The sequence below is a fragment of the Gigantopelta aegis genome, chromosome 6 (assembly GCF_016097555.1).
Source record: "Gigantopelta aegis isolate Gae_Host chromosome 6, Gae_host_genome, whole genome shotgun sequence".
Lineage (NCBI taxonomy): Eukaryota > Metazoa > Mollusca > Gastropoda > Neomphalida > Peltospiridae > Gigantopelta > Gigantopelta aegis.
In genome coordinates, this window is record NC_054704.1 from 83,478,634 (window position 1) to 83,504,590 (window position 25,957).

At 38.0% G+C, this 25,957-nt stretch overlaps 1 protein-coding gene across 1 annotated transcript; it reads left to right on the forward strand.

The window, feature by feature from the left end:
- Nucleotides 1-763: 763 nt before the first annotated feature.
- Nucleotides 764-24,529, forward strand: LOC121375622 (E3 ubiquitin-protein ligase Midline-1-like). Its single transcript, XM_041503167.1, has 4 exons — nt 764-1,069; nt 18,110-19,938; nt 21,867-21,935; nt 22,617-24,529. Exons 2-4 carry the CDS (start codon nt 18,558-18,560, stop codon nt 23,264-23,266), a joined length of 2,100 nt encoding a protein of 699 aa, XP_041359101.1. The 5' UTR covers nt 764-1,069; nt 18,110-18,557; the 3' UTR covers nt 23,267-24,529.
- The last annotated feature ends 1,428 nt before the right edge of the window (nt 24,530-25,957 follow it).

A 25,957-nucleotide genomic window follows, 5' to 3' on the forward strand; every position in this document is an offset into this window, starting at 1 on the left:
GCCGTAAACTACTGTGAGTCAGACTATATTAACTCTATATAGACGCGTACGACTCGTTCCATCGAGTGGTACTAATAAAAACAGCCGTAAACTACTGTGAGTCAGACTATATTAACTCTATATAGACGCGTATAACTCGTTCCATCGAGTGGTACTAATAAAAACAGCCGTAAACTACAGCCAGAAACCGACGGTACACCTCGAACTTTGACGACGAACTCTTTGATTTGGTGCAAACCATCCTATAAATACAGGCCCGTAGGAATGACTTTTGGAAGTGTGTATGTGTGTGTGTGTGTGTGGGGGGGGGGGGGGGGCACTGATAGATCGGGTACAAACTATATAAGATTTTGGTTACAATGACAAACATTATGTGATAAAAAAAAGCTTACAAGTGTGTGTGTGTGTGTGTGGGGGGGGGGTACGTGCCCCCACCCCCTCGGTTCCTACGGGCCTGAAATATAATATAGATGTGTTGAACTATGATCCGGAAGCCTGTGATTTCGTGTAAGGTAACCGTACCTAACTACCAGCAAGTCAGTTTATTGTGGGTATGCATTATGCGTGACACAGTTACCTGGTTACAGTACATGGCGGACTAATTTGCTTCAGCGTGGTAATTCAATAAGGTACGTTGCCGTATTGATATCATGGAGTGTGTTGGGTGGCTGTTGGGGGGGGGGGGGGGGGGTGAGTGAACACCGTAACTATTATTTTATGCCTGGTACATCCTTTTTCCTATGCATACATTGTTTAAATAAAATGTTATTTCGTGGATGATGGTAGGTAATAAATCCACACCCGCCTCCGCCTTCTCCGTGTGACCGACTCTAGAACAGCCCAAATCTACAAGTTAAAATAAACAGGTGAAACAGGAAGTTGATCTTTCATAACGAAAGAGTGTGACGATTTTACTGTGTCACATAGTGTGTGAACTGTTAACATTATACAACTCAGTAACGGCTACACACTTCAGGAGACAAATCTTTAAATAGTTGGCTTTGTTATTATCGACTGTCGTCACGTTTGCGTTCTGACATGTTCGACAGGATCACACACACTGGATCAGGTATGTATCGAAACTCATATTTTTGCTGATTATATTTTTTATTTGAGAAGCTGCAGTTTTACCACTGATGTGTCCAGTGGGTAGTGGTGGTGAGGGGGGGGGGGGGGGGGGGGGGGGTCCAGGATGGGGAACAGAGACGGCCACGGCTCACAAATCTGGGACATTAAAGTGGAGTCTGAAGGTCAACATATCTTTCAACCAATGCTGTGATTCACGTCATCCATCTGACATACATAAAATACTGCTTATGTCAGTCATTTTAAACACCACGCCTCTCTCTAACTTGGCTATTAACTTAGGTTATATTAGCAACCTATAGGCTATACAGGTTATGGCTCGGGACGTAAATTTCCTTAATAATATATTGATTTGTACGTTGTGGTACCAATTATGATCTATCTTCTTCATTTATTACTTGAGGTTTTTTTTACTTGTCCATAATTTCTGATAATGTCACATGAAGTTGGTTTGTTTCAAAGCAAGCCCCATCCTAGGTCGAAATCCCCCAAAACCTCATCGAATTATCCAACATGACCGCATGTGATGAGGTCGTATAGTCTTTGCATGACCACGTGATCTTGTTGGCCAAAGCAGTTTCGGCGTAGGATGTTTTTATTTATTTCAACAACCTTGTTTGACACCCAATAGTCGATCTCTATTTTTGTGCTGGGGTGTTGTTGAACATCCATTTATTCATTATTTCAACAAAACAGCGAACATACAATGTGATAGCTAAAGCAGAGTATACTTTTTGTAAAAACAATTTTGAGGTATGTTTTTTAATGGTGATATTTATATTATTGAATAATGAAAAAAGGGAACACTCAGGTGGAATGGGCCTATCCCACATAGATACGTATTTTAGTCTCCTACATGAGACTTTTGGTGATTGTTGGCGATTCATGGAGAGCGATATTTATTACCAAATGGATTTGTACGTGCTTTGGAACGAAATTCAGGGCAACAGATTAGAAAATCGAGAAAATTTCAGTTTTAACATAACATAAGTTTTGACTTTTAATAATAATAATAATAATAATACAATAAAAATAATAATAACTTTATTTAGTGAGGGTGACAGTTTTAGCACAAGCTAATCGTCCATTGGGCAATACACTGAAATAATGAAAGAGAAAATACATATATACTTAGTACTATACTACAGCAATAAATGCTTGCATACAAATTATAACGCCATTGGACTAAAGACATACACTGAAAAAAATATGGACGAAATGATTTAGCATGTTACTTGTAACTTATAAATAAATAAACGTTTATTTCTTCCTCTTTCATTTGTAAAATAAACATAAAAAATAATGTCAACTATAGATACGATTGCTGTAACGCAATTGTTTCCACACCCGTTGGTGAGAATACCATTTTTTATACAGCAACACATACTAATAACATGTACGTCTGATTGTAATTTAAAGACGTACGACTGGCCGCTTCAAGATGAGGACTAGGTCGCGCCACAATACCATCCAATGAACCCCCCCCCCAAAAAAAAAACAACAACAAAAAAACAACAACAACAAAAAAAAAAAAAAAAAAAAAAAAAAACCCCACCCCAAAACCCACAGGATCGAAATAGATTGGTATAACTATGTTAACATGAAATTTATCTCTGACATATAACTATGTTAACATGAAATTTACTTGTGACGCATAAACGACAAAACCGTAACACATGACCAGGACCGTATCTCCAAACAATGCAGAGTCGAATGGGAGTTTGGCAAACTAGTGTTTGATTCTAGTGCCTCGGCTTTAGAAAAGCCACTCCCTAGGAGATCCTTTACTGGACATTTCATCCCTCTTGCATCGCTACAAAGAGGACTGCCATTTCCAGACTTGTTTACTAAATCAAAACTAGCACCGGACAGAGCGCCTCCATACACGACGTCATTACGGACATTTCCGGCTGGTCAGCTGACAAACCCAAATGTCAGACCTGTAAATATATGCTATTACACGTGTAAAGTCAGAGAGTGAATTGGAAGGAAATTATTAAGATTTTAGAATAAGTGCAGCTGTGATACCATGCACTCATGACTCACTGTCATAAGAGTGATGATATCAGGTGTTCACGAAAGGTGAACATATCCTGCCCCATGGGTGGCACCCGTAATGATTACTACAGCTGTCAAGTATTTCATCTAAAACGATGAAAAATAATAAATATCAGAGTTTTACCAAAGAAATGAAAATGTATGCACAAGTTCAAAATATGGAATAGCACCAGTCATCATTTTGGTCAGTGATTCATCGTATTTAGTAGATATAGCCTCCAAATGTCTGACATAAAACTTTAGGATGCCCTCAGGAGTCCCTGGGCAACATGACCCAGATGGAACAACGTCTGTGCCAGACGTCGGCTAGAAGCTCAAGGGCTGTAAATAAGTTTTAGTTGAAACACACGTTAAATTTGTTTAAAACGTCGGTTGGGGTTGTAAGAAATAGAATACTGCATTCGTGTCCATTAGATACCATTTATTTTACAACTCATTGTTTAAAAACGTATTCAACTCGCTTTCGTTCGTTAGCTACGTTTTAAAACAACTTGTTGTAAGAGAAATGGTAGCTCGAGTCACCTCCCCTTATTGATATTGATATGTTGGGGAAGGCTAGAGGAAATTCTATGTAATACTTTGGCAATCGTCGACATACGTAATATGTCTAAAATACAATGTTTTTCATCAAGCTGATGCCACAGAGCTTTAGTTTGATTATTCTCGAGTCCAGTCATAACAATAAACTTACATGTTGTTAACCAGTACCAACGCTACACGAAGAAACCCGATGACCCTATGCGAAACGGACTTAGTACAACTGGGAACTGGGAACTGGGAAACTCTATTAACGTGCCCCTATCCACGAAGGTTCAGGCACGCCCACCACGGATTTAGCCTCTGACTAGTACTACGCATAGTTAAGTATCCAACACAATACGTGATATTATTTTGCACTATTTATTGTTAAAACATATTTGGACACAAAGTCAAACATCTGTACGAAATAAGACCATAATGTAACAACAATATTAGAAAACCAAACACTGTTGGCAGTGTTGATTATCAATTCGTATGTCCCACGGAATAGTTTAGATGGTATATCACTTTCATTAACCATTGTTGTTACAATTACAGCCATATAGCGTAAGAACGTTTATGGACTAAAAGCCGGCCTCGGTGGCGCAGTGGTTAAGCCATCGTACTACAGGCTGGTAGGTACAGGGTTCGCAACCCTATATCGGCTCCAACCCAGAGCGAGTTCTTAAGGGCTCATTGGGTAGGTGTAAGGCAACTACACCCTCTTCTCTCTCACTAACCACTAACCAACTAGCAACTAAACCCACTGTCCTGGACAGACAGCACATATAGCTGAGGTGTGTGCCCAGGACAGCGTGCTTGAACCTTATTTGGATTTAAGCACGAAAATGAGTTGAAATGAAATATGGATTAAAATAGTTTTCTAATTATTATAAGATTTAAAAGTTAATGTAGTATGTTTTAATTCCCATTATTCATTTGCAAACCACTGTGTTTTTTTAATTTATTTTTGTTTGATGATCCTGATGTCGCAATGACCCGGTAGTACCTAGGCCGACTTTGTAGCGTAGAGTGTTATTAAAGGGACATTCCTGAGTTTGCTGCAATTTTTAAGATGTTGTCGACTAACAGAGACTTTTTATCGATTGCAATTACATATCGAATATATTTTTCGGCATAAAATATTAGTGACTGTATATTAAACGTGTTTCTGATCGTTTTACTATTTGTACTAGGTTAAATTTCATTTTATTTCCTAAAATATATTTTTTCGTACTTACGAAATTATTTGAAGACAAAATCCAGTTTGGGTTTCTTACAAATATCAAGACGGCCAGAAATATATTGAATATACAGACACTGATATTCTAAACAAGAAAATATATTTAATATGTAAGCTTAATCGTAGAAATATTATATTTTTCGGAAACATCTTACAATGAAGCAAACTCAGGAATGTCCCTTTAAGCTGGATTTGTACTTTTGACGCCGTCACCGGCCGTAATACGCTGGCATACGCCCGCAGCCGGCGGATTCCGGCGATCACCAGCGCATAGGTTTACACTTTAAACGCTGGCGAGCACTCGCTGTAAACTGGCGAATGTCGGCATACAAATTTCCAGAGTTCAATTGTGTTGAACTTTCAAGATGTGCGCTTGCAAACGCCGGCAATTCAGCCAATCAGAAGTAGCCACATCATTCCACAACACATATAATAGGGAGTTTTATTCATTTACTCGGTTTACTCATTGTCTGATTGAGGTTTTCCCCGTCCCAACCATTGCTCCACAACTGGTATGTTTTATCCTGTCTGTGGGATGATGCATATAAAATATCCCTTTCTACTAATGGAAAAATGTAGCGGGTTTCCCCTGACCATTATGTTAGATGTCTGTCACGGGGATCCTATAATACCCGTAACTGAATAAAATACGATTATCCAAATATCTCTCCTAACTGTATATCTATTATATCTCTCTGTATCGGGCAGTCCAATACCCGAGTGGCTCGGCTCTAGGTATCTCAGAGATAAGATCTGATATAAATATATATATATATATATATATATATATAGTACGTTTAGTTCACTAGAAAACACAACAAAACACAATACACTCTGGAATTTGTATTAACACTACGCTGACAAATGTACTTGCCGCAGTAGTTAATTAACAACAACAATATAATAACAACCCAGAGCTAATAGTCCATGGGCCAGATACTGAACCCCCCCCCCCCCAGGGATTTTTGGAGACAAGTATTTTTAGATACCTCATTATATATGAATTTAATATCTGCTTGTCTGCAGCAAAAATGTTGGTGGATTAAAAAAAATATCGCCATTTGAATGGGGGTACCGTTGCACATTTTTTGTCCCAAAAACACTATATTGAAAAATTAAATATAGTGATAAAGTTGTCATCCATATAAATTTTTAACAGATATAAGGCCAAAATGCATGATATTCATCCTATACTAGATGTTAATAGTAAGAAACCAAATAACAATGCAATATGTGGTATGAATAATGATATACTCATCGGCAAAAGTTAAGCAATGCCTGAAATGCATTATTTTCTATATTTACACATATTTTGGGCTGCTTGAACCTTTTACTATTAACAATTGCACTGTATTTAATATATTGAGGCAGCATTATTCAAATATGGTTCAGTATATCTGCCTATACTATACTCAACAAAATTAATTAAGGTCCAATAGCTATTTTAGCATTTTCCTTTAAATATGGGGGAAAATACAACTTCTTCCGTTGAAAGTTGTCAGCATTGTGGCATGTTCTTAAACTTAATGACTTAAATAACAATTCTGAGGGAACACAATGACAAAAAACACATTCTGAACAAATGTGTAACATACTTGCCTAATGCTCATTTCAATATTTTTCATAAGTATGTGAAATCCCAGTGTTTTTTGCGTGTATAACCAGTAAAGGTTTAATGAAACAATGTATAGAAGCCATATATATGACCAAAACATGTTAAAATAATATGACAGTAACAAAGAATTATATTATAATATAAGAAAGTTTACTAGCCCTTAATTAATTTTGTTGAGTATACATGTATGTGCATCAATATTATGAATATGTCCCTCTTTACTAAACACCAGTATTAAAAATTTCAAGCATCAGTTTTGTGTACCTACCATAATTTCTTTTGCATTACATGTACAAGTCATCTATCTCACAGAAGTTCATCTTATACTAGTCTGTGTTTGCAATATTTTTAGATTTGCCTTTATATTTACATTGTGCTTAACTTAAGTGTATATAATTAGTTTCTACATCAAATATTATCTAGGAAAGTTTTGACTTCCTTTCATATTCCATTGCATTTTCATGCAATTAAAGTATGTCTGTCATGTTCACAATTTCTGGTATTCTCCTTCTCCAGGCTCTGCTCTGGTTCCCCCATCAGTATGTCCATCAGCTCTCATGGTATCATATCACTATTTCATCTCTAGTGTGCCTTCTAGAATTTCTCAGCCTTATGACAATTTGGTTAGGGAACAGCCTGGACTGGCTGGTATGACTGATATCAAATGACAACTTGGCAATTTGTTCTCTTTATGTGCATTGTCAGAGCATTCTCAGTGAATACATACATGTAGAGTGGAGAAGGCTGATTTATATTCTACTGTAGTTCAATATTATCATCCTTGGTTTGGCAACAAACATTTCCAGATATTTCTCAAGTCATGATATTTTTGTATGTTATTCAAACCTGCACTCCCATAGAGAAGGTATATGAAATGATCTACTTCTTAAATATATGAACATCAATTTTTGCTGAACTTCCATGAGCTAACAACATTTCAAGGAAGTCTTGGTGTTGCTTGAGAATATTCAAAACCTCCAGTTTTCCATTCTGCATAAAAACACTGTTGGTATCATAGCCAGTACTGGCAAGCACAGCTGGAATTGCTAGTTGGTGTCTTCCCTGCATCCTTAATGATGCTGTGCACATATATAAGATGCCTCGTTGCCAAATTGAGTGTATACAAATGTCTGTATCTGGGATGGTGAACTGGCAGCAATGTACAGACATTGAAGTATAATCTTTGTCTCTGCATCTTCTTGTGCACTTTACAACATCCCCAGACATGGTTTGCATTTGAAACATGTACTTTGTCTCACAAATAGAACCCTCTTCCCAAGAAGCTGAGGGCAGAGTTTTCTTCCTTTTTTTCATTTAAAAGGTCTTCCAGTCTCTTAAGACCTTTGTAGGGATTCCTTAGATCAAGTGTGGCTTGGAAGAACCCCTTTCACATGAGAAATTTAGTGCCAAACCATGAATGCTGTTATTATGCTACTATGGATTAGCTGCAAACCTTCCATCCAGTAGATATTCCCTGAAAATATGCTGTACCAATAGAGCAAATTGGAAGAGAGCAAATTGCCATGGTCTCATATGGTATTAGTCACATCACAAAGTCCAGGGTATTCCTCAACCACATAGAAATGGCTGAGAAATGTCCAAAGAAATACTGAAGCTGAATTGGATGGTTTGTGATCTGATAATGCAAGAGCTGTTGACATATTGAGGGAGGAACAAGAGCAAAGGCCCAGAGGAAAAATAAGAAATTACAGATATTGTGAACATAATAGACATTATATTTGAGTCAGATGATAAGACTGAAATAGGAAAGAAAGTCAAGTGCTAGATATGCCTGATGCCTATATCTGATGTCAATTATATAAACCTAAGCATAAATTAAGCACAATTTAAATACAAATATGTTTTTAAAAATAGTACAAGCTTCTGTGAGATAGATGAATTGTAAATGTTTTAACACACATGCCGAGGAGAGGTACTTATAATTGGCTGGTACTAAGAACAGAGGGACATCTTCATAAATTTGTGAACATAGTATATAAACTCCATATACTTAACCATATTTGAATAATGAAGCCTCAATATGTTATAGAAAAAAGCCAGGTCAATTTGGTTTTTTAATAATAAAAGCTTCAGGCAATCCTAAGTATGTGTATACATAGAAATTAATACATTTCTGGCATTGCTTACTAGTATCTTATTTTGCGAAGTATATAATTATTCATACCTCATATTATATTGTTTTGTAATTGTTATTAACATCTACTTTATAGAATAAAAGGAAGGATGTAGAAATAGAAAATTGTAAACTTCGCATATATTATATTTGGGTCACATAAAATGATTGAGAATTGGGAATGAAAGTTAGATTTTTATAGCAACAAAAAAACTAGCTATTGTAAGATGAACTGTTGTGAGATAGATAAATTGTATATGTTATGCAGACTTGCCTAGAATGGTATGTAAATTCACTTTTTATGTTTGTAAGACTTGTGTGTAATATAAAAAATATTCAAAATATCCATGTAAATGGTTTAGACAGCATGTACTGCACCATATTTAAGTAATGCTGCCTTCAGATATTAAATACAATACAATAATAAAAGGATCAGAATGTTTTAGGTACGGTATGTATATATACACATGTACATAGAGAATTACGTATATCGGGAACTGTAACTTTTGCTGGCGAGTATACCCCCGGTACTATATCCATACCACATATATTGCACTGCTTTGTGGTTTGTTGTTATGAACATGTAATTTAGCATGAATAGCATTCATAATTTGGTCTAAAACCTGTTCAAAATATGTCTGAATGTTAACTTCAATATTGCCATGCAGTTTTTTCACATACTATGTTTGTAATACTCAGGACATTTCATATTCATTGACTCACTATGCTTAGTCAGATGCCAAAAATTTATTATTTTTTGGTGGAATACATTCACCAGTAACCCAGCTTTAAAGTAAAAGCAGTGATATAGTCCAGAATTATTTTCAAATATTTTTGAAAATTATGTGGAACATTCACCTTGATCAGAAATTTGCCCTGTTAAAAATAAATAGGGTGCCTACACTCAAACGTGCCCTACAGGCACACCCACCAACAGATTGCCTGCAGACAAGCTGATTCGAATATGTCTATGGATAGGCTTCAAAGATATACTCATCTTGAAAAATCCCGGGGGGGGCAGGGGGGGGTTATAGTGGCCCACGGTCTATAATAACTTAATTAGTTAATCACTAGGTGTCTAGTTTACACAATATTCTAATCACTTCACGGTGATACAATCCACATGCGTGTAATAATTGAGAAACACTTCCAGGGGAACTTAATTAATAAAGGAATTACAACTCTATTCCTAACTGGTTAATTTTTAATTAACCCTTGACTACTCATCAGTAACCTTGTAATACAGAATTAATACTGGTACATATCACAATGAAGACAATAACCTACAGTGTACCTAGGTCCTCTAGGATGACCGGCTAGCTTTAATATTTTAGAACAGTGAAGCCTACAATTTACTTCGTCAGATTACCGGAAACACTGTCTAAATAATATTGGTATAATACAGTATTAAAATATTTAAAGTCACATCAATCACATCAAGGTTATACAACAGAGCAGAAAAATATATTTACCAGTCCAGACGGACAAACGTTCCCCGGCAGCCTTCCTATGTTTCTCCCCGATATCTCTAAAATCCTATCTATTTATTCAAAAATCTGAGAGACAGCGAATATCGCCTGGGGGCACAATGCGGTACCTCACCTATCATGTGATATTGCCACAACTCCCAGAGACGGTATTTTTCCTTAGATGGCCAGACTTACTGTCGCCTGTTCACTAGAAATACCAGGTCGTAAACCGCACTACCTGAGTTATTACGTAACTACTGGCCACATGGCCTCCACACCTGGTCTAAGTGTGTATTAGGGGGTACGGTCGCGCGGAGGTATTACGTAACCAAGTGCACACGGCCCTCTAAAACAATTAACATCGCCACAGGCGAAAAGATAAGAGCATGTTCCATCACACACCCCCACCTCAAAAAGGATATTTCCTCTACTCTAGGAATAGGGAAATATACTACATTTAAACAAAACAAAAAGTGCGTTAATCGAAGCATCCGGGCATTTATAACACATAGTAATAAGGTGACTACCAGTAATCACACTGAGTCTCTGAGTCCCTGGGACCATATTTTCGAAGCAATCTTAGCCTACGAAATCGTAAAATTATCGTAAGCTATGACGTCACTATGGCGTGTGCTGTAGTGACGTCACACCCTACGATGGTTTTACTATTTCGTAGCACTAAGAGAGCTTCGAAAATATGGGCCCTGGTATACAATAAAATATATAAAAACAAAAACAGAAATCAAGAACGTCAACACATTAGCACAACGTTCAACTTCGGGACAGGGCATCAGCGATTACATTGGATGTGCCCTTGATGTGTTCTATGGTAATTGGGAATTCCTGCAGAAGAAGACTCCATCTCAAAACTCTCTGGTTGGTGGCTTTCATTCTGTGAATGAAAGTAAGCGAATTATGTTCTGTAAAGACAACCACTTGATGCAATGCCGATTTCACGTAGATCTGAAAATGCTTCAGAGCTTGTACCATGGCCAAAGCTTGCTTCTCTATAGTGGAATAGTTCACCTGGTGTTTGTCAAACGTTTTGGAGAAGAAACTTACAGGATGGTCCAGTCCATTTTCGTCTTCTTGGAACAGCACAGCTCCAGCTCCCACGTCACTGGCATCCACAGTCAGCTTGAAAGGCATTCGGTAGTCTGGTGCTGCCATCACGGGAAACGAGGAGAGCATCTGCTTAAGACGGTTGAATGACTTCTCGCATTCATCTGACCACTGGAACTTCGTTTCCTTCTTTAACAGCGATGTGATGGGGGCAGCTACCGTCGCAAATTTAGTGCAGAAACGACGATAATAACTGGCCATACCAAGGAACTGGCAAACTTCACGACGGTTGGTCGGTGCAGGATACTGGCTGATGCTTAGTGTCTTGGCCTGCAGTGGGGCGACGCAACCATGTCCGACAGTATGACCTAAGTAGGTCACTGAAGCTTTCACGAATTCACATTTGCCCAGGTTCACAGTCAAGTTAGCTTTCTGTAGGCGACTGAATATTTGTTGTAAACCGGTTAAATGTTCATCCCAAGTGTCGGTGGCTAACACCACATCGTCCAGGTACACACTGACGTTTTCTAAGTCTGATAACACCTGGTTCATCATCCTTTGAAAGGCAGCAGGGGCAGTCTTCAAACCAAACGGCATCACTCGGAATTGGAAGAGGCCGTCAGGTGTGATGATCGCCAGAATGTCCTTAGCTTCCTCCGTTAACGGAATGGCATAAAAACCCTTCAATAGGTCCAATTTGGTGATGTATTGAGCGTGTCCAACTCGGTCGATGCAATCGTCAAGGCGGGGTAGAGGGTAGGCATCTGCCTTGATGAGTTGATTCACGCGACGTAGGTCAGCACACACCCGGAAACTGTTATCTCCCTTTTGAATCAGTATAACAGGTGATGCCCACTGACTGTTTGATGGTTCCAGAATGTCGTGTTCCAACATGTAATCTATCTCCTTTTTCAGTGCCGCACTTTTTACAGCGTTTATCCGATAGGCATGCTGTCGAATCGGTGTAGTGTTGAGTTCCAAGCGCACATCCGGGATCAAGGTATTGGTAACCGTTGGAAAGTCCTGACAAATGGAAACATTGTCTTGAATCAACGTAGTCAACTTTGCTCGCTGGGGGCTGTCAAGGTGCTGTAGATATGAACTCAAGTCTGCTAGAATCTGGCTGTTGGTTAATTTGATCTCTGCAGTTTTGACGTCATCACAGGCAATTGAGTGACTCTCAATTTGGACAGGTAACACTGGAACTATCAGCAGTCTGTCAAAATAACCTTTTAGCAAATTGATGTGACAATACCTACTTTTCCTAACCCTATCAGGAGTGTTTATCACATACCCTGTCTCATTAACCCATTTGTGCACAACATAGGGACCGAAATACCTGTTCTGCAATGAACCCCGTTTAATGGGAAGGTACAGCAGCACCTTATCCCCTGGTTTAAATTCCCGACTCCTAGCCTTCCTATCAAACACTGATTTTATTTTGCTCTGAGCATAGCTCAGATGCTTCCTAGCTAGTTCAGTCGCCTGCCACAACCTATCTATAACTCTCCCTACATAAATCAGCAGGTTTTCGGCATTATCCTTGTCTAACCAACTATCTTTTACCAATTTGAGAGGGCCTCGGGCTGAATGCCCATAGACCAACTCAAATGGGGTGAATCCTAAAGATTCTTGCTTTGCATTCCATGCTGCGAACAACACGAAAGGGATTGACTGGTCCCAGTCAGTACCATTGTCGAAACAATGGCAGCGGAGCATACTTTTCATGCTCTGGTGGAAACGTTCTATTGCACCCTGGCTCTCAGGGTGGAATGCAGCAGAACGAATCTGTCGTATATCTAACATAGACAGTACTTGCTGGATCAACTTGCTCATGAAGTTCGTACCCCGGTCGCTTTGAATTTCACCTGGTAAACCCGTATACATGAAGTATTTTAGCAGCGCACTAGCTACAACAGATGCAGTAACCTTCCTTAAGGGAATCGCCACTGGAAAACGCGTAATTAAGCACATAATTGTTAATAAGAATTGGTTGCCTGAACGCGTTTTCGGTAATGGCCCCACGACATCTATCAATACTTTTGAAAAGGCTTCCCCAACTATGGGAACCTTCTGCAGGGGATAGGGAGGAATTAGCTGATTTGGTTTCCCCACAATCTGACACACATGACATGACATACAATGCTTACTGACATTTGCAAACATTCCCTTCCAATAAAACTCTGAGGCAAGTTTACTATGAGTCTTATTCCGCCCTAAGTGGCCAGCAAACACGTCCTCATGTGCTAACAATAACAGTGACGGACGGTACTTAGAGGGCACCACAATCCTACATCTTGTCACACATTCCTCACTATCAGGCACAACCTTCTCCACACTCTTATTCATTAATACTCCCTTGTCCATATAATAACCTGACATCTGATCCTCCATCTCACCCTCAGTTAACAATGTAGTGCGAGCTGCCAACAAATTTGGATCAGCCCCCTGCTCTAGGATTAACTCTTGTCTATTACAAGGTAAGTCCCCTCTATCAAACACAACTGGTTCATTTCCCCTCTGCCGGAGGTCAACAGGTTCCACTACATTTAGTTCCTCAGTTGACTTATGTATCATTTTACTGATAACCTCGTCCACTCCAATTTCATGGCTCACACACGTATCAGACAAATCACAATTTTCCTCTGGGTCTCGTGCTACCCTTCCGGCCATAGCCCTAGTCATTACACACGCAGGATAACTAATCTCATCAACCTCACACTCTTCTATTGGTAAAGGGCTGTCTTCAATTAACAATTTATCACCTTGCGGCTGGCAACACTGACTAGTCAAATCGTTACCCAACAAAACTCCTATGTTTTCAAAAGGCAAGTCCTTCACAACACCCATAACGACTGGTCCCGTCACAAACTTCGAACACAAGAAAATGTTATGTAACCGGACAACCATATTTTCTCCAGTAACCGAGGTTAAGGCCAAACTACGTCCTGTATCTGAATTATCTATACCAGCTAAACACTCTGACGTTATAAGTGACTGGCTACACCCTGTATCTCGATAGATTGATATTGCCTTAGTACTCAATTCTTGTTTCACATCACAAACCATACCAGTGGACACATACGGGTTTCCTTACTCTGCCATGGGACTAACCATTAACTCTCTCGCTAATGGAGCTGACCTCACTAAACCGACCACTTGCGCATTATCGCGTTTCCTTTTAAAACAGTCCCCGACAAGATGGTTATCCTTTTTACAGTAACTGCAATGTGGACGAAAAGTTCGTGCATTGGCTGGTAATGCAGGTTTATCCTTACTTTGCCCACCAGGTGCATTCCTTGCCTGACTAGCTGACCAACTAGATGACTCTCCCCAATAGTTACCTTCCCGGGAAAAACCTGGCTGAAATTTCTTCTTATCACCCTGTTGTATAGAGCTACCCTGTACTGCCTGAGCTTTGTGTATTAACACGTAATCATCTGCCACTATGCCTGCCTCCTCTATTTTTTTGATATCACGATCCTCTAAATGAATACGTATGCTAACTGGTAATCCATTTTTAATGTCCTGTAAGATCAACAACTCCCGTAACTCGGTATATGACTCTACCTGATGAGAAACCACCCATTTATCAAACATCCCTGCCTTCTTAGCCACAAACTCACTATAAGACTGACCCTGCGTTTTTCTCAACTCGCTATACCATAAACGATAATCCTCAGGTCGTAACTCGTAAACCCTCAACACTGCAGACTTAACTAGGTCGTACTGACTTGCTCGCTCATCACTCATTGAATTATAAGCTACGCTAGCCTTCCCCTTAAACTTAGACACGGCTAACAATGTCCACTTAGACTGCGGCCAATTTAGCTGCTTAGCGGCCCGTTCAAAAAGTTGGAAGAACATATCTACCTCCTGGTCGTCAAATACAGGCACTGATCTATAAGCCTCCGACATGTTAAACCCATTTCCTGCCTCCCGTCTAACTTCTTCAGTATTCAACTTAACTCATGTTCCACTTTTAATTTTGCTAACTGGAATTCTCTATCCCTATCTCTCTCTTCTGTCTCTCTATCTTCTCTTTCTCTCTCTCTCTCTCTCTCTCTCTCTCTCTCTCTCTCTCTCTCTCTCTCTCTCTCTCTCTCCTCTCTTCTCTTTCTCTCTCTCTATATCTCCTCTCTTCTCTTTCTCTCTCTCTATCTCTCTCTCTCTCTCTCCCTCTCTCTCTCTCTCTTCTCTCTCTCTCTCTCTCTCTCTCTCTCTCTCTCTCTCTCTCTCTCTCTATCTAATGCACATTCTTCTCTTTCGTACTCAAGCTTTTTAAAAGCTAATTGTTGTTCCATACTCAACTAATTTATTTCTATCTCTGGAACAATCTCACTTTCTTCCATAACAGGACTATCACCAAAAACTTCCTGGATAATAATTGTTCTTATATCTCCTAATGTTTTAGCTGATGTTAAATCAATTTCCCGCTCACTCGCGATTTCAACTAATTCGGCCTTACGTGCTCGCTTAATCTCCACTACACTGAGCGTAGGCCTATCCAGCAAATTCTTATCCATGTTTAGGTATGACGCACTTATTATTATTTTTTTTTCTAGTGAACAACGTTGCTACTTCTAGTAATTTGTAAAAATAATTTATAAAGCCCCCATTTACAAACAATACTTTTTAAATATGCATGTCCCGTTTCAGATCCCAGACAAGCCCCCAATTTTTACTCCTGTCACGGGGATCCTATAATACCCGTAACTGAATAAAACACGATTATCCAAATATCTCTCCTAACTGTATATCTATTAGATCTCTCTGTATCGGGCAGTCCAATACCCGAGTGGCTCGACTCTAGGTATCTCAGAGATAAGATCTGATATAAAAATATATATATATATAGCACGTTTACTTCACTAGAAAACACAACAAAACACAATACACTTTGGAATTTGTATTAACACTACGCTGACAAATGTACTTGCCGCAGTAGTTAATTAACAACAACAATATAATAACAACCCAGAGCTAATGACTTAATTAGTTAATCACTAGGTGTCTAGTTTACACAATATTCTAATCACTTCACGGTGATACAATCCACACGCGTGTGATAATTGAGAAACGCTTCCAGGGGAACTTAATTAATAAAGGAATTACAACTCTATTCATAACTGGTTAATTTTTAATTAACCCTTAACTACTCATCAGTAACCTTGTAATACAGAATTAATACTGGTACATATCACAATGAAGACAATAACCTACAGTGTACCTAGGTCCTCTAGGATGACCGGCTAGCTTTAATATTTTAGAACAGTGAAGCCTACAATTTACTTCGTCAGATTACCGGAAATACTGTCTAAATAATATTGGTATAATACAGTATTAAAATATTTAAAGTCACATCAATCACATCAAGGTTATACAACAGAGCAGAAAAATATATTTACCAGTCCAGACGGACAAACGTTCCCCAGGAGCCTTCCTATGTTTCTCCCCGATATCTCTAAAATCCTATCTATTTATTCAAAAATCTGAGAGACAGCGAATATCGCCTGGGGGCACAACGCGGTACCTCACCTATCATGTGATTTTGCCACAACTCCCGGAGACGGTATTTTTCTTTAGATGGCCAGACTTACTGTCGCCTGTTCGCTAGAAATACCAGGTCGTAAACCGCACTACCTGAGTTATTACGTAACTACTGGCCACATGGCCTCCACACCTGGTCTAAGTGTGTATTAGGGGGTACGGTCTCGCGGAGGTATTACGTAACCAAGTGCACACGGCCCTCTAAAACAATTAACATCGCCACAGGCGAAAAGATAAGAGCATGTTCCGTCACAACGTCCAATAGCCGATGATTAAACAGTCCATGTGCTATAGTGGCGTCGTTACTTTACTTTCAATTATAACTGCTGCATTAGCTTTTATGTCAGCCATCTTAACATCTAGTAAAATTAAAATATCTCCGTGGAGCCTTGAAAATAGGCCGGCGCCTGCGAGCGTTGATTGGGACAATGACGTTAAACGCGCGGTCATGTCTGCCGGCAGTCGCCAGCTGATGCCGTCAACCGGCGTAGCGTATGCTAGCGTATTACGGCGGGTGACGGCTTTCAAAAAGTATAAATCCAGCTTTAGGGTTCTATACTCCACGACAAGGCACACACAAGACAACTTACAACTAAAGATTTCCATCTGATGTAAAGGTTGATAAGCCAGTTCACGAATCTGATGATGATGGATCATGGAATTTACACTACAAAAGACTATTACTAGAAACAGTACGACAAAACGGTTAAAAGTATTGAAAATAAAACACTGAGTTGAATGTGTTTTGAATATAAAACTAATTATCTTGTTGATTACGAAATTTTTTAAATTATCATTTTAAAATTTTTTTATGCATAAAATATATATGAACACTGCATAAAACCATTAACTCATCAAATCAGTTCAGATCATTATGCTGAGATGCGAGGAAGAGAGAGAGAGAGAGAGAGAGAGAGAGAGAGAGAGAGAGAGAGAGAGAGAGAGAGAGAGAGAGAGAGAGAGAGAGAGAGAGAGAGAGAGGGAGAGGGAGAGAGAGAGGGGAGCGAGAGAGAGAGAGGGGCGAGAGGAGGAGGAGAGAGAGAGAGCGAGAGAGAGAGAGAGCGAGAGAGAGAGAGAGGGGGGGGGGGGGGAGATAGGGAGTATAGAGGGATTCAGAGAAATGAAGAGGGGAAGAGTTACGGACACAGACAGACAGAATATTATTAACTATTGTTCGAAATTTAGTTGGGAATTCCTTCACTTAAATCATATGTGCGTGTGTGCCTGTGTTCACACGTGAGCCTACGTGTGTGTATGTACATGTTTGACTTGGCAATAGTGTAGTTGTAGTTTGAATTAAATATGTGTTGTATTGTAAACAATAGCATGTTAGTTATTCCCTTTCGCTAATATTATTGTTTTAATCATTACAGGTTGTGTGACCCTGGAGTAACCTTGATATGAAGTACCTGTTTACAGTTGTCCAACACACGAGATTCAATCATACTATCTTAACAGTCAATGCACAAAAAATACACAGTCGGGGATTCCAGGAATAAATTGATTATCTATATATTTCCCATGCTGACGGAGGAGGTCGTACCAATTCTCGAAATATTATACACGTTTCTTATTTCTAAAACTGCTATTGTTTTACAAAATGTAGTTATATAAGACAGATATTTTTCTATATAAAAGACTATAAAAGTGTATGATTGTTTTAGAAACACATTTTATTGGTTTATCACTACAGCAACATGGTAACAAACTAACCATTAGATTATCTGTCTAAGATTCTCAAAGATACCAGACAGTTGTGAGATTTTATATAATCACTAAACTAATAAAAATTGTTGTTACAAGGTGACCGTCTTCCTCACGATGGCTGAAGAGGTTGTTGTACCAATTCTGGAAATAAAGGAAGAATTTGCGACTTGTGATATCTGTATTGATTATTATGATGACAAAGATAAATCACCAAAAATACTTCCTTGTTTCCACACTTTCTGTAACAACTGTCTAGAAAAAATGTTCGATAAATCTCTAAAGCAAATTACCTGTCCTAAGTGTCAACAGATATGGCGAGTTGATACTACTATCCAAAAGAAATTTCCACAAAACAACATGGTAATGAATCTGGTTGAGTACATCAGACTGAAGAACAAACCTGGGGATCTTGTTTGTCACCAGTGTCCGAACAAGTCGAAGGCAAACGTTCGCTGCCTAGACTGCCAACAGTACCTATGCGATGAGTGTGCATCATACCACAAAAGATTTCCAGTTTTAAAGGACCACAAGACTCTTCTGATAGCAGAATTCATTAACATGCCTCGAGAAGAATTTTTTCAACAAAAAGACATCTGCAAACTGCACGAGTCCATGAAACTGGATCTGTTTTGCGAGAAGTGCTCATCGGCAGCATGCTCTTCATGTGCCCATGTTTCCCACAGGAACCACGATTTACACAACCTCAAGGACATCTACACGGGCAGAAAGAAAAAGGTCAGCACAGCTGTAAAGAACCTACAAACATCAACAGATAGTTCTAAAGAACACAGAAAGAAGCTGGCGGAACAGAATGAAACACTAAACGTAATGCAACAAAACCTTCTGAAAACCATTGATGATTCATCAACTCTGATAATACAGAAAGTGAAGGAAAAGGCAGAACAGCTAAAGCAGCACGTTCTTGAAAATATAACCAAGCAGACAGCTGAACGAAATGATGAGATGAAGCTGCTCGCACAGTCTGAAGTCACCAAGAAAGGGCATACTCTCTATTGCCAACAAGCATTGTCGTTTGCAAGGGCTGTGGAGTTTACTGACATGTCTGAAGGTCTTGAGAACAAAATTAAAACATTGATGGCGAGTCCAGAACTACGTAATATTCCCATACAAGAAGTCAACGTGGATCTAGATGTATTTAAAAATATTGATACAATCTTAGAAGATCCTGCTGATGCGTTTAACATATCAAAAATGAAATCTTGTATTGAGGTAACGGATGCTTGGACAGGTCACACTTCTGATGTCATAAAGGTTACAACACTCGCACAGAGTAATCAGCCAGTCGAGTTGCAGGCAGCCATTACAGATCCACAAGACAACGAGAACGAAGTGGTAGAAACGATGACAAACATTTCGTCCATTATTGGGCATGTTTTATACAAACCAGGAAGCAGTGGCCCCCACAAAGCAGTAATCACAGTTAATGGAATTCACTTGGTTAACGGCGAAATAGTCTTTGAAAGCAGAAATACAGGTGAGTGACTGTTAACCGTTGATTTTGGAGTACCAAAGGCAGGAACATTTACCTGTAACTTCTCTTTCTGATTTCGATTCATTATTACTTTTAATTGTGGTAAATTCTGTTAGGTATTGTTAGCAGTATTGAGCTCATAGTATAGGTTCCACCTATATTGAATTTTACTTCTGCAGGGGTGGCAATATTTTCATGGATGTGAATACAGCGTTTACTGGCCAGTATCCCTAAATGTTTCAAAATACCTTCTGTAAGCACTGATCTATGATATGTATATATTTAATTTATACATAGCAATGAAATATATAGCTCTACAGAAATCATAAAAGTTATATTCAGTGAAAAGTCAAATTTTCACTGTATTTTAGCTACAGGAAAATATAGAAATCATTTTTATATTTTTGTGAACATTAATGAATCAGTTATTTCCCTTGTAAATTAAAAAAAGGAGTAATTTAAACAATTGTACCTATACAAAAAACCCGGATATGAAGTGAAATTACGATAAAATATCGAAAACTGATTAAATACGAAGCTAAATAATGATGACACAATGTTCTGTCGTTGAGTGTAAGTTCGATTCGTTTTGTGTTTGTGTTTCTGGGTGGGTTTGTTTGGGTTTGTTTTGTTTTTTTGTTGTGGTTTTTTTTTGGGGTGGGGGAATAATTTTATCAGGTATGTTTGCACAGCAGTATTATTAAGTAATTATTAGTTTAATAATTTAATAAAGATACTTTTTATTAACATTTCTTTAAAAAATACCATGGTCAAGTAAACTTGCAACAAAAGTTCAACTGTAAGAAATATATCATGGTGTTACATGTTTTCGATAGCATCAGAGAACAACATTAACAAAAAAAAGCAAAAAAAAAGCGAAAGATATTGTCAAAAATGAGGAACGACGTATATAATAACAAGGCCCATTTCATGGTGTTTTTTTAATTCGATTCATGTGTTAACTGGGGATGTGTGAAAATATGGTTTTCACACATCACTCGTTGACATAAAAATAGTATTCGACCCCCCCCCCCCCCCCCCCACACACACACCATAAAATAGCCTCTATGTTTTGTTTTCATTCTATTGTATATAATTTGGTGTTATTCTTAGTTTGATCATTGGTGTAACTGTTGTTCTGGATATTGTGCATTGAATAATAATAAAAACATGGTTTAATGATAATATCTAAAATGAAATACTGAAAAATTAATACATTTTAAACAATCATTCATTATTAACCAGAATTTGCCTGAATAGACAACCGTGTGTGTTACTAACACACTTATATTAGTTGTTTGTATCAATGCAGACTTTAGGTATATATTCACATAAACTGACATAGTACCATTACCGAATCAGGAAAGTGTTCCACATACATACTCTTAAAAGTGAAAATAGAGTTTGAAAGTTATTTCAACATCATAAACAAGACAAATGATATTACTTTTCTTCGATTTCGTCTATCTAGTAATTTCTAACCAAATGAGAAAGGTAGATGGTGAAGTATACTGAGAGAACAACGGACGATATCGGACATGAGTTTCATTATTATCTATTTATATATCATAAACTCACAGAAACGCGAATCATACTGCTAAAAATATTATTTGTGAGACCTAATGTGATTAAAATGAACGAACTCTTCAACTGCAAACGTGCCGGTGTAAGTTTATTAACATTATAAATAGTAACGTTTCCTCCGGAAAACCTAGTATATTTTGCTTTATTTTCTGTTATTGAGTTTTAAAAATTTGTATCTATTTGTGTTCATATATATATATATATATGACTCTTGAAATCTGGACATATATATATATTTATTTGTTATATGTATACAATCCTCTGATGCTACCGCGAAATAAAGATCTGTTCTGTTCTGTTCTGTTATTGATTTTTTTAACAATATGTTGAATTTATATTTATTACAGAGGAGGAAATCACGAGGAAGTTACTCTTCAGTGCTGACGGTCTGCAGCGACAGTATCGAGAACTTAAATGTTGGTATTAGTCAATAATAGAATCTATCACCATTGTGACGTATAGATAAGGCAATTCCAACCCGAGAGACAAAATGTTTTTTTGTGAGGGCCGAGGTTTCCCGAGGGTTGGAATTACAATATCTATACCTCACAACGGTGACTGATTCTTTTTCTTTCCCATTTAATTACAGTAACAAAACATTAATTTTGCAAGCTACGGTTTGTTTATTGTAGAACGATTCGTAAACATTTCACCAACAAACTCATTTAATCATACGCGAAAAAATATAGTCCACCTCATTCAACATAAAAATGTAACAACTTACCAATAAATATAAAGTTGCAAATCTTAATTTGTTTAAATATTTTTAAAACAATGATACAACGCGAAATTCCAAACATAATTTTGAAAACCATGAGTTATTACGTCAATCGTTGTAATGCATGAGTTATGACATCACGGCGTATGTAGAAATCGTCTAGCCCTCGGGTCAGACAGATTTATCTAGCCCTATGTGTACCATTTTAAACGTAACCTATATATAACACAATAGACAAGCAATGAGTTAATGTATAAAAAGCGAGATATGGCACTTGGACTATGATAAGTGACCTTTAAGACATGGTCTTCTGCTAATGCTATATTATTATATTGCACTATGTAGTAATATATACTCATGTTTCGCTTCATTTCTGTAGTGCCATCTGTGAAGTTTAACAAAAACAAGTTGAACAGTGAGTGGTGTAGTCTTACAATGGACGGGCTCCTGATCAGAAAACCTTCACCCGAGGCTCAGTCGGACTCTCCTAGCAGAATGAAGCGTTACAGCGGAGTTCCAGCTATGAATGTCTTCACTGGACCTGGCTGTACATTTTGGCAGACGAGAGTAGATTGTGATGTCTTAAAATCGGCGGCATTAAACATGGTGGCAGCAGAAGCTGGAGTGTGTCAGGCTAATAAATGTGACGACGAGTATCTGCTTAGCACGAACAAACATGCTTGGTTTGTTGACGTGAGTAGCTGTGGACAGCACAGTAATATTTGTCTACGTGTTTTCTCCCGAGCACGTGATGTACAACACGTTCCAATCACCTGCTTGAAGCCCCACGCTTCGTTTCAAAAGGATCTGGGATTTCTGCTGAATTCTGATCAGAAGGTGTTGCACATCATCGACGTCCAGGTCAGCAAAGTCCTCTGCTCAATTCCTGACATTGACGTGTCACAGCCTCTTGTTCCTCTGTTTGCTGTATACAACCCTGACATTTTCAGTTGTCAACTCAAAGTAGTTACAAGTAAGAAACTGAAACTTGACGTTGTCACACTGTGGCTTCTTTCAACTTTGATCTAACAATTATCTCTGCGATAGTTGTAGCATGGTTTTGATTACCAAAAACCCCAACCCTTTCTACACACGCCCCTGGTAATACAAGTTCCGGAACATGGGTATGTATGAAACTGAACTGTCTGTTATTCAAATTGAACATGGAAGCTCGTTCGATCGGCACCTTTTGGATAATAATGGTGATGAAAAACAGAACAAAAATTTTACATAGTCTACACATATTGTGCTCCAGAGAAGTAAAAAATGACAGAGTAGAAATATCCGCCGAAATTTTTGTACCGGATAGTGACATTATATTATGCAATATCTAATAATAACAAAATCCATGGAGGATGATATTCGAACGTGTGGTCGAAAAGGCAGTTTCGGTTATGGACATAGAATACAAATTCCCGGATGGGTGCTAAAATTTAATACATTTTAAGCTTAATAATTAGACAAAGTGTGCAGGTACAGATATTATCTACGTGATGTTTTTTCTTTTTAAAATTTTCATGGAAAAAACTATCATTTGTAAGAATTTAATTTGTACTTCTTGTAGCTCGAAGCTCAAATGCGACCCCGTCCCGGCATACACAAAACAGTGCAAGTTAACTATGCACGCCTTGTAGGTCACGCCTCCAATACTAGTGACGTCCCAAAGTGGCGTCGTAGTTGCAGCACATGTAGCCCGGGTACTCTGGCTGTAAGAGAGCTAGACGGACATTTGGACAGTTGAGAGCGTAGAACTGTCCAAATGTCCGTCTAGCTCTCTTACAGTCTGAAGTACTCGGGCTACAGCACATGCAACATACAAAAAAACCCGCCATGTCATGGTACAACTTAAAACGTAGACTAGAGCTCGATTTAATAAGCGTTACTTCTCAAACAGACGTGCGCTTTTTTAAATATGAAAAATGCATTTCGTGGTATTAGAAACGCCAGAATGACCAGAAACACTTTTGGATGTGTGAAAATGTATAATCTAAATTATAAAATCTAAGCCATGTCTGATTTCAGTTATGAAAACAGCTCTAATAGTAAACAAATAAATAAATACGTAGTAGTGTCCTTGCAAGTCTTTTTACATTAATTAGACTGTGAGATCGCGAAGTTACGTTAGTTTGGGTGAATTAGGTCTCTGTTCTGTATCGATACTCTCTACTTCGTAACATACCATGGGCCCATTGGGCTATTTCTCGTTCCAGCCAGTGCACCACGACTGGTATATCAAAGGTCGTGGAATGTACTACTCTGTCTGTGGGATGGTGCATATAAAAGATGCCTTGCTGCTAATCAAAAAGAGTAGCCCATGAAGTACCGACAGCGGGTTTCCTCTCTCTCTCTCGCTCTCTCTCTCTCTCTCTCTCTCTCTCTCTCTCTCTCTCTCTCTCTCTCTCTCTCTCTCTCTCTCTCTCTATATATATATATATATAAATATATATATATATGTGTGTGTGTGTGTGTGTGGTCCTTAACCATATGTCTGACGCCATATAACCGTAAATAAAATGTGTTGAGTGCGTCGTTAAATAAAACATTTCCTTCCTTCTTCGTAACATACCAGAAAGCTTTGCAAAGGTATTGGGCCCCATCCAGGGTTAGATGACACGTACTTCTCAGTGGTGAGGTGTACATATTAAATATACTATACCAACTACAACTAATCACTCATCTTTTGTTTGAACCGATAGCCTAAGTAAACGATACGCATGTCTAGGACAGCAAGCATAATTTAAAACAAGTTTAGTTCATATCTCTGTAAATTGGCTCAAAACCAAAATGAATTCACAGCTCATTGGGGGAATATAAGAAGACCTCTACGCCGATTTCTCTCTCCTCAACAACTAACATCTGTGCTGGACTAGCTGGGTCAAATACAACATGTTAGCCATATCAAGAGTCACACTATTCATCCCTCTCCCATATATTCTGCCTCCCTCGAGATACGCAAGGTCAGTTGCTAGTTTTTAATTTTTCTAGTTCATCATAAACATTTTACACATATATATGAAGTTTTGTTAATATATGAGAATCAAAGTTTGATTACGATCATCTGATATAATCGTTATTCAAATTACAAAAATTATAACTATATGACCTGTGCAACTTTCAAAATATGCGCATTTTAGAATAGTTTTGCTTTTCTCATATCGTTTGCATTATAGTTTAGATACTTTGTTTCTGTATTTTATACAAATATATACTTAGAAATAAAATACAACTATGAATTATATCAAAACATCTGTGTCAGACAAGAAAACTTTAAGCACTGTGATTTAAGTAGACTATTTGTTGAATTTTTTTTAATGTGTTCTGGTGAATAAAGTAATTTATTAGTTGTAACATATTTATTAAAATAAACTGTTTGTCAGTCATAGCATGTTTGTCATTGAAGTACATGCAAAGTATCACTTGCAATATGCTTATGAAACAAAATATCGTAACATATGTTATTGGTGTAATATATCAGTTTTTAAAACAAACTATTGTGACATGTCTGTCATTGAAGTAAACTATAAGTTGTAGCATGTTTATTGAAACGAACTATTGTAACATGTCTGTCATTGAAGTAAAATATCAGTTGTAACATATTTGTTAAAACAAACGATTGTAACATATTTTGCATTGAATTAAACTTTAAGTTATAATATATTTATCATTGAGGTAAACTATACGTTATAACATGTTTATTAAAACAAACTGTTGTAACATGTC

Excerpts from the sequence above, each read along its gene's own strand:
- LOC121375622 (XM_041503167.1), top strand. The coding sequence starts at position 18,558 with ATGGCTGAAGAGGTTGTTGTACCAATTCTGGAAATAAAGGAAGAATTT. Across the intron at positions 19,939-21,866 it reads CTTTGAAAGCAGAAATACAG|AGGAGGAAATCACGAGGAAG; the intron begins GTGAGTGACTGT and ends TATTTATTACAG. Across the intron at positions 21,936-22,616 it reads ACAGTATCGAGAACTTAAAT|TGCCATCTGTGAAGTTTAAC; the intron begins GTTGGTATTAGT and ends TCATTTCTGTAG.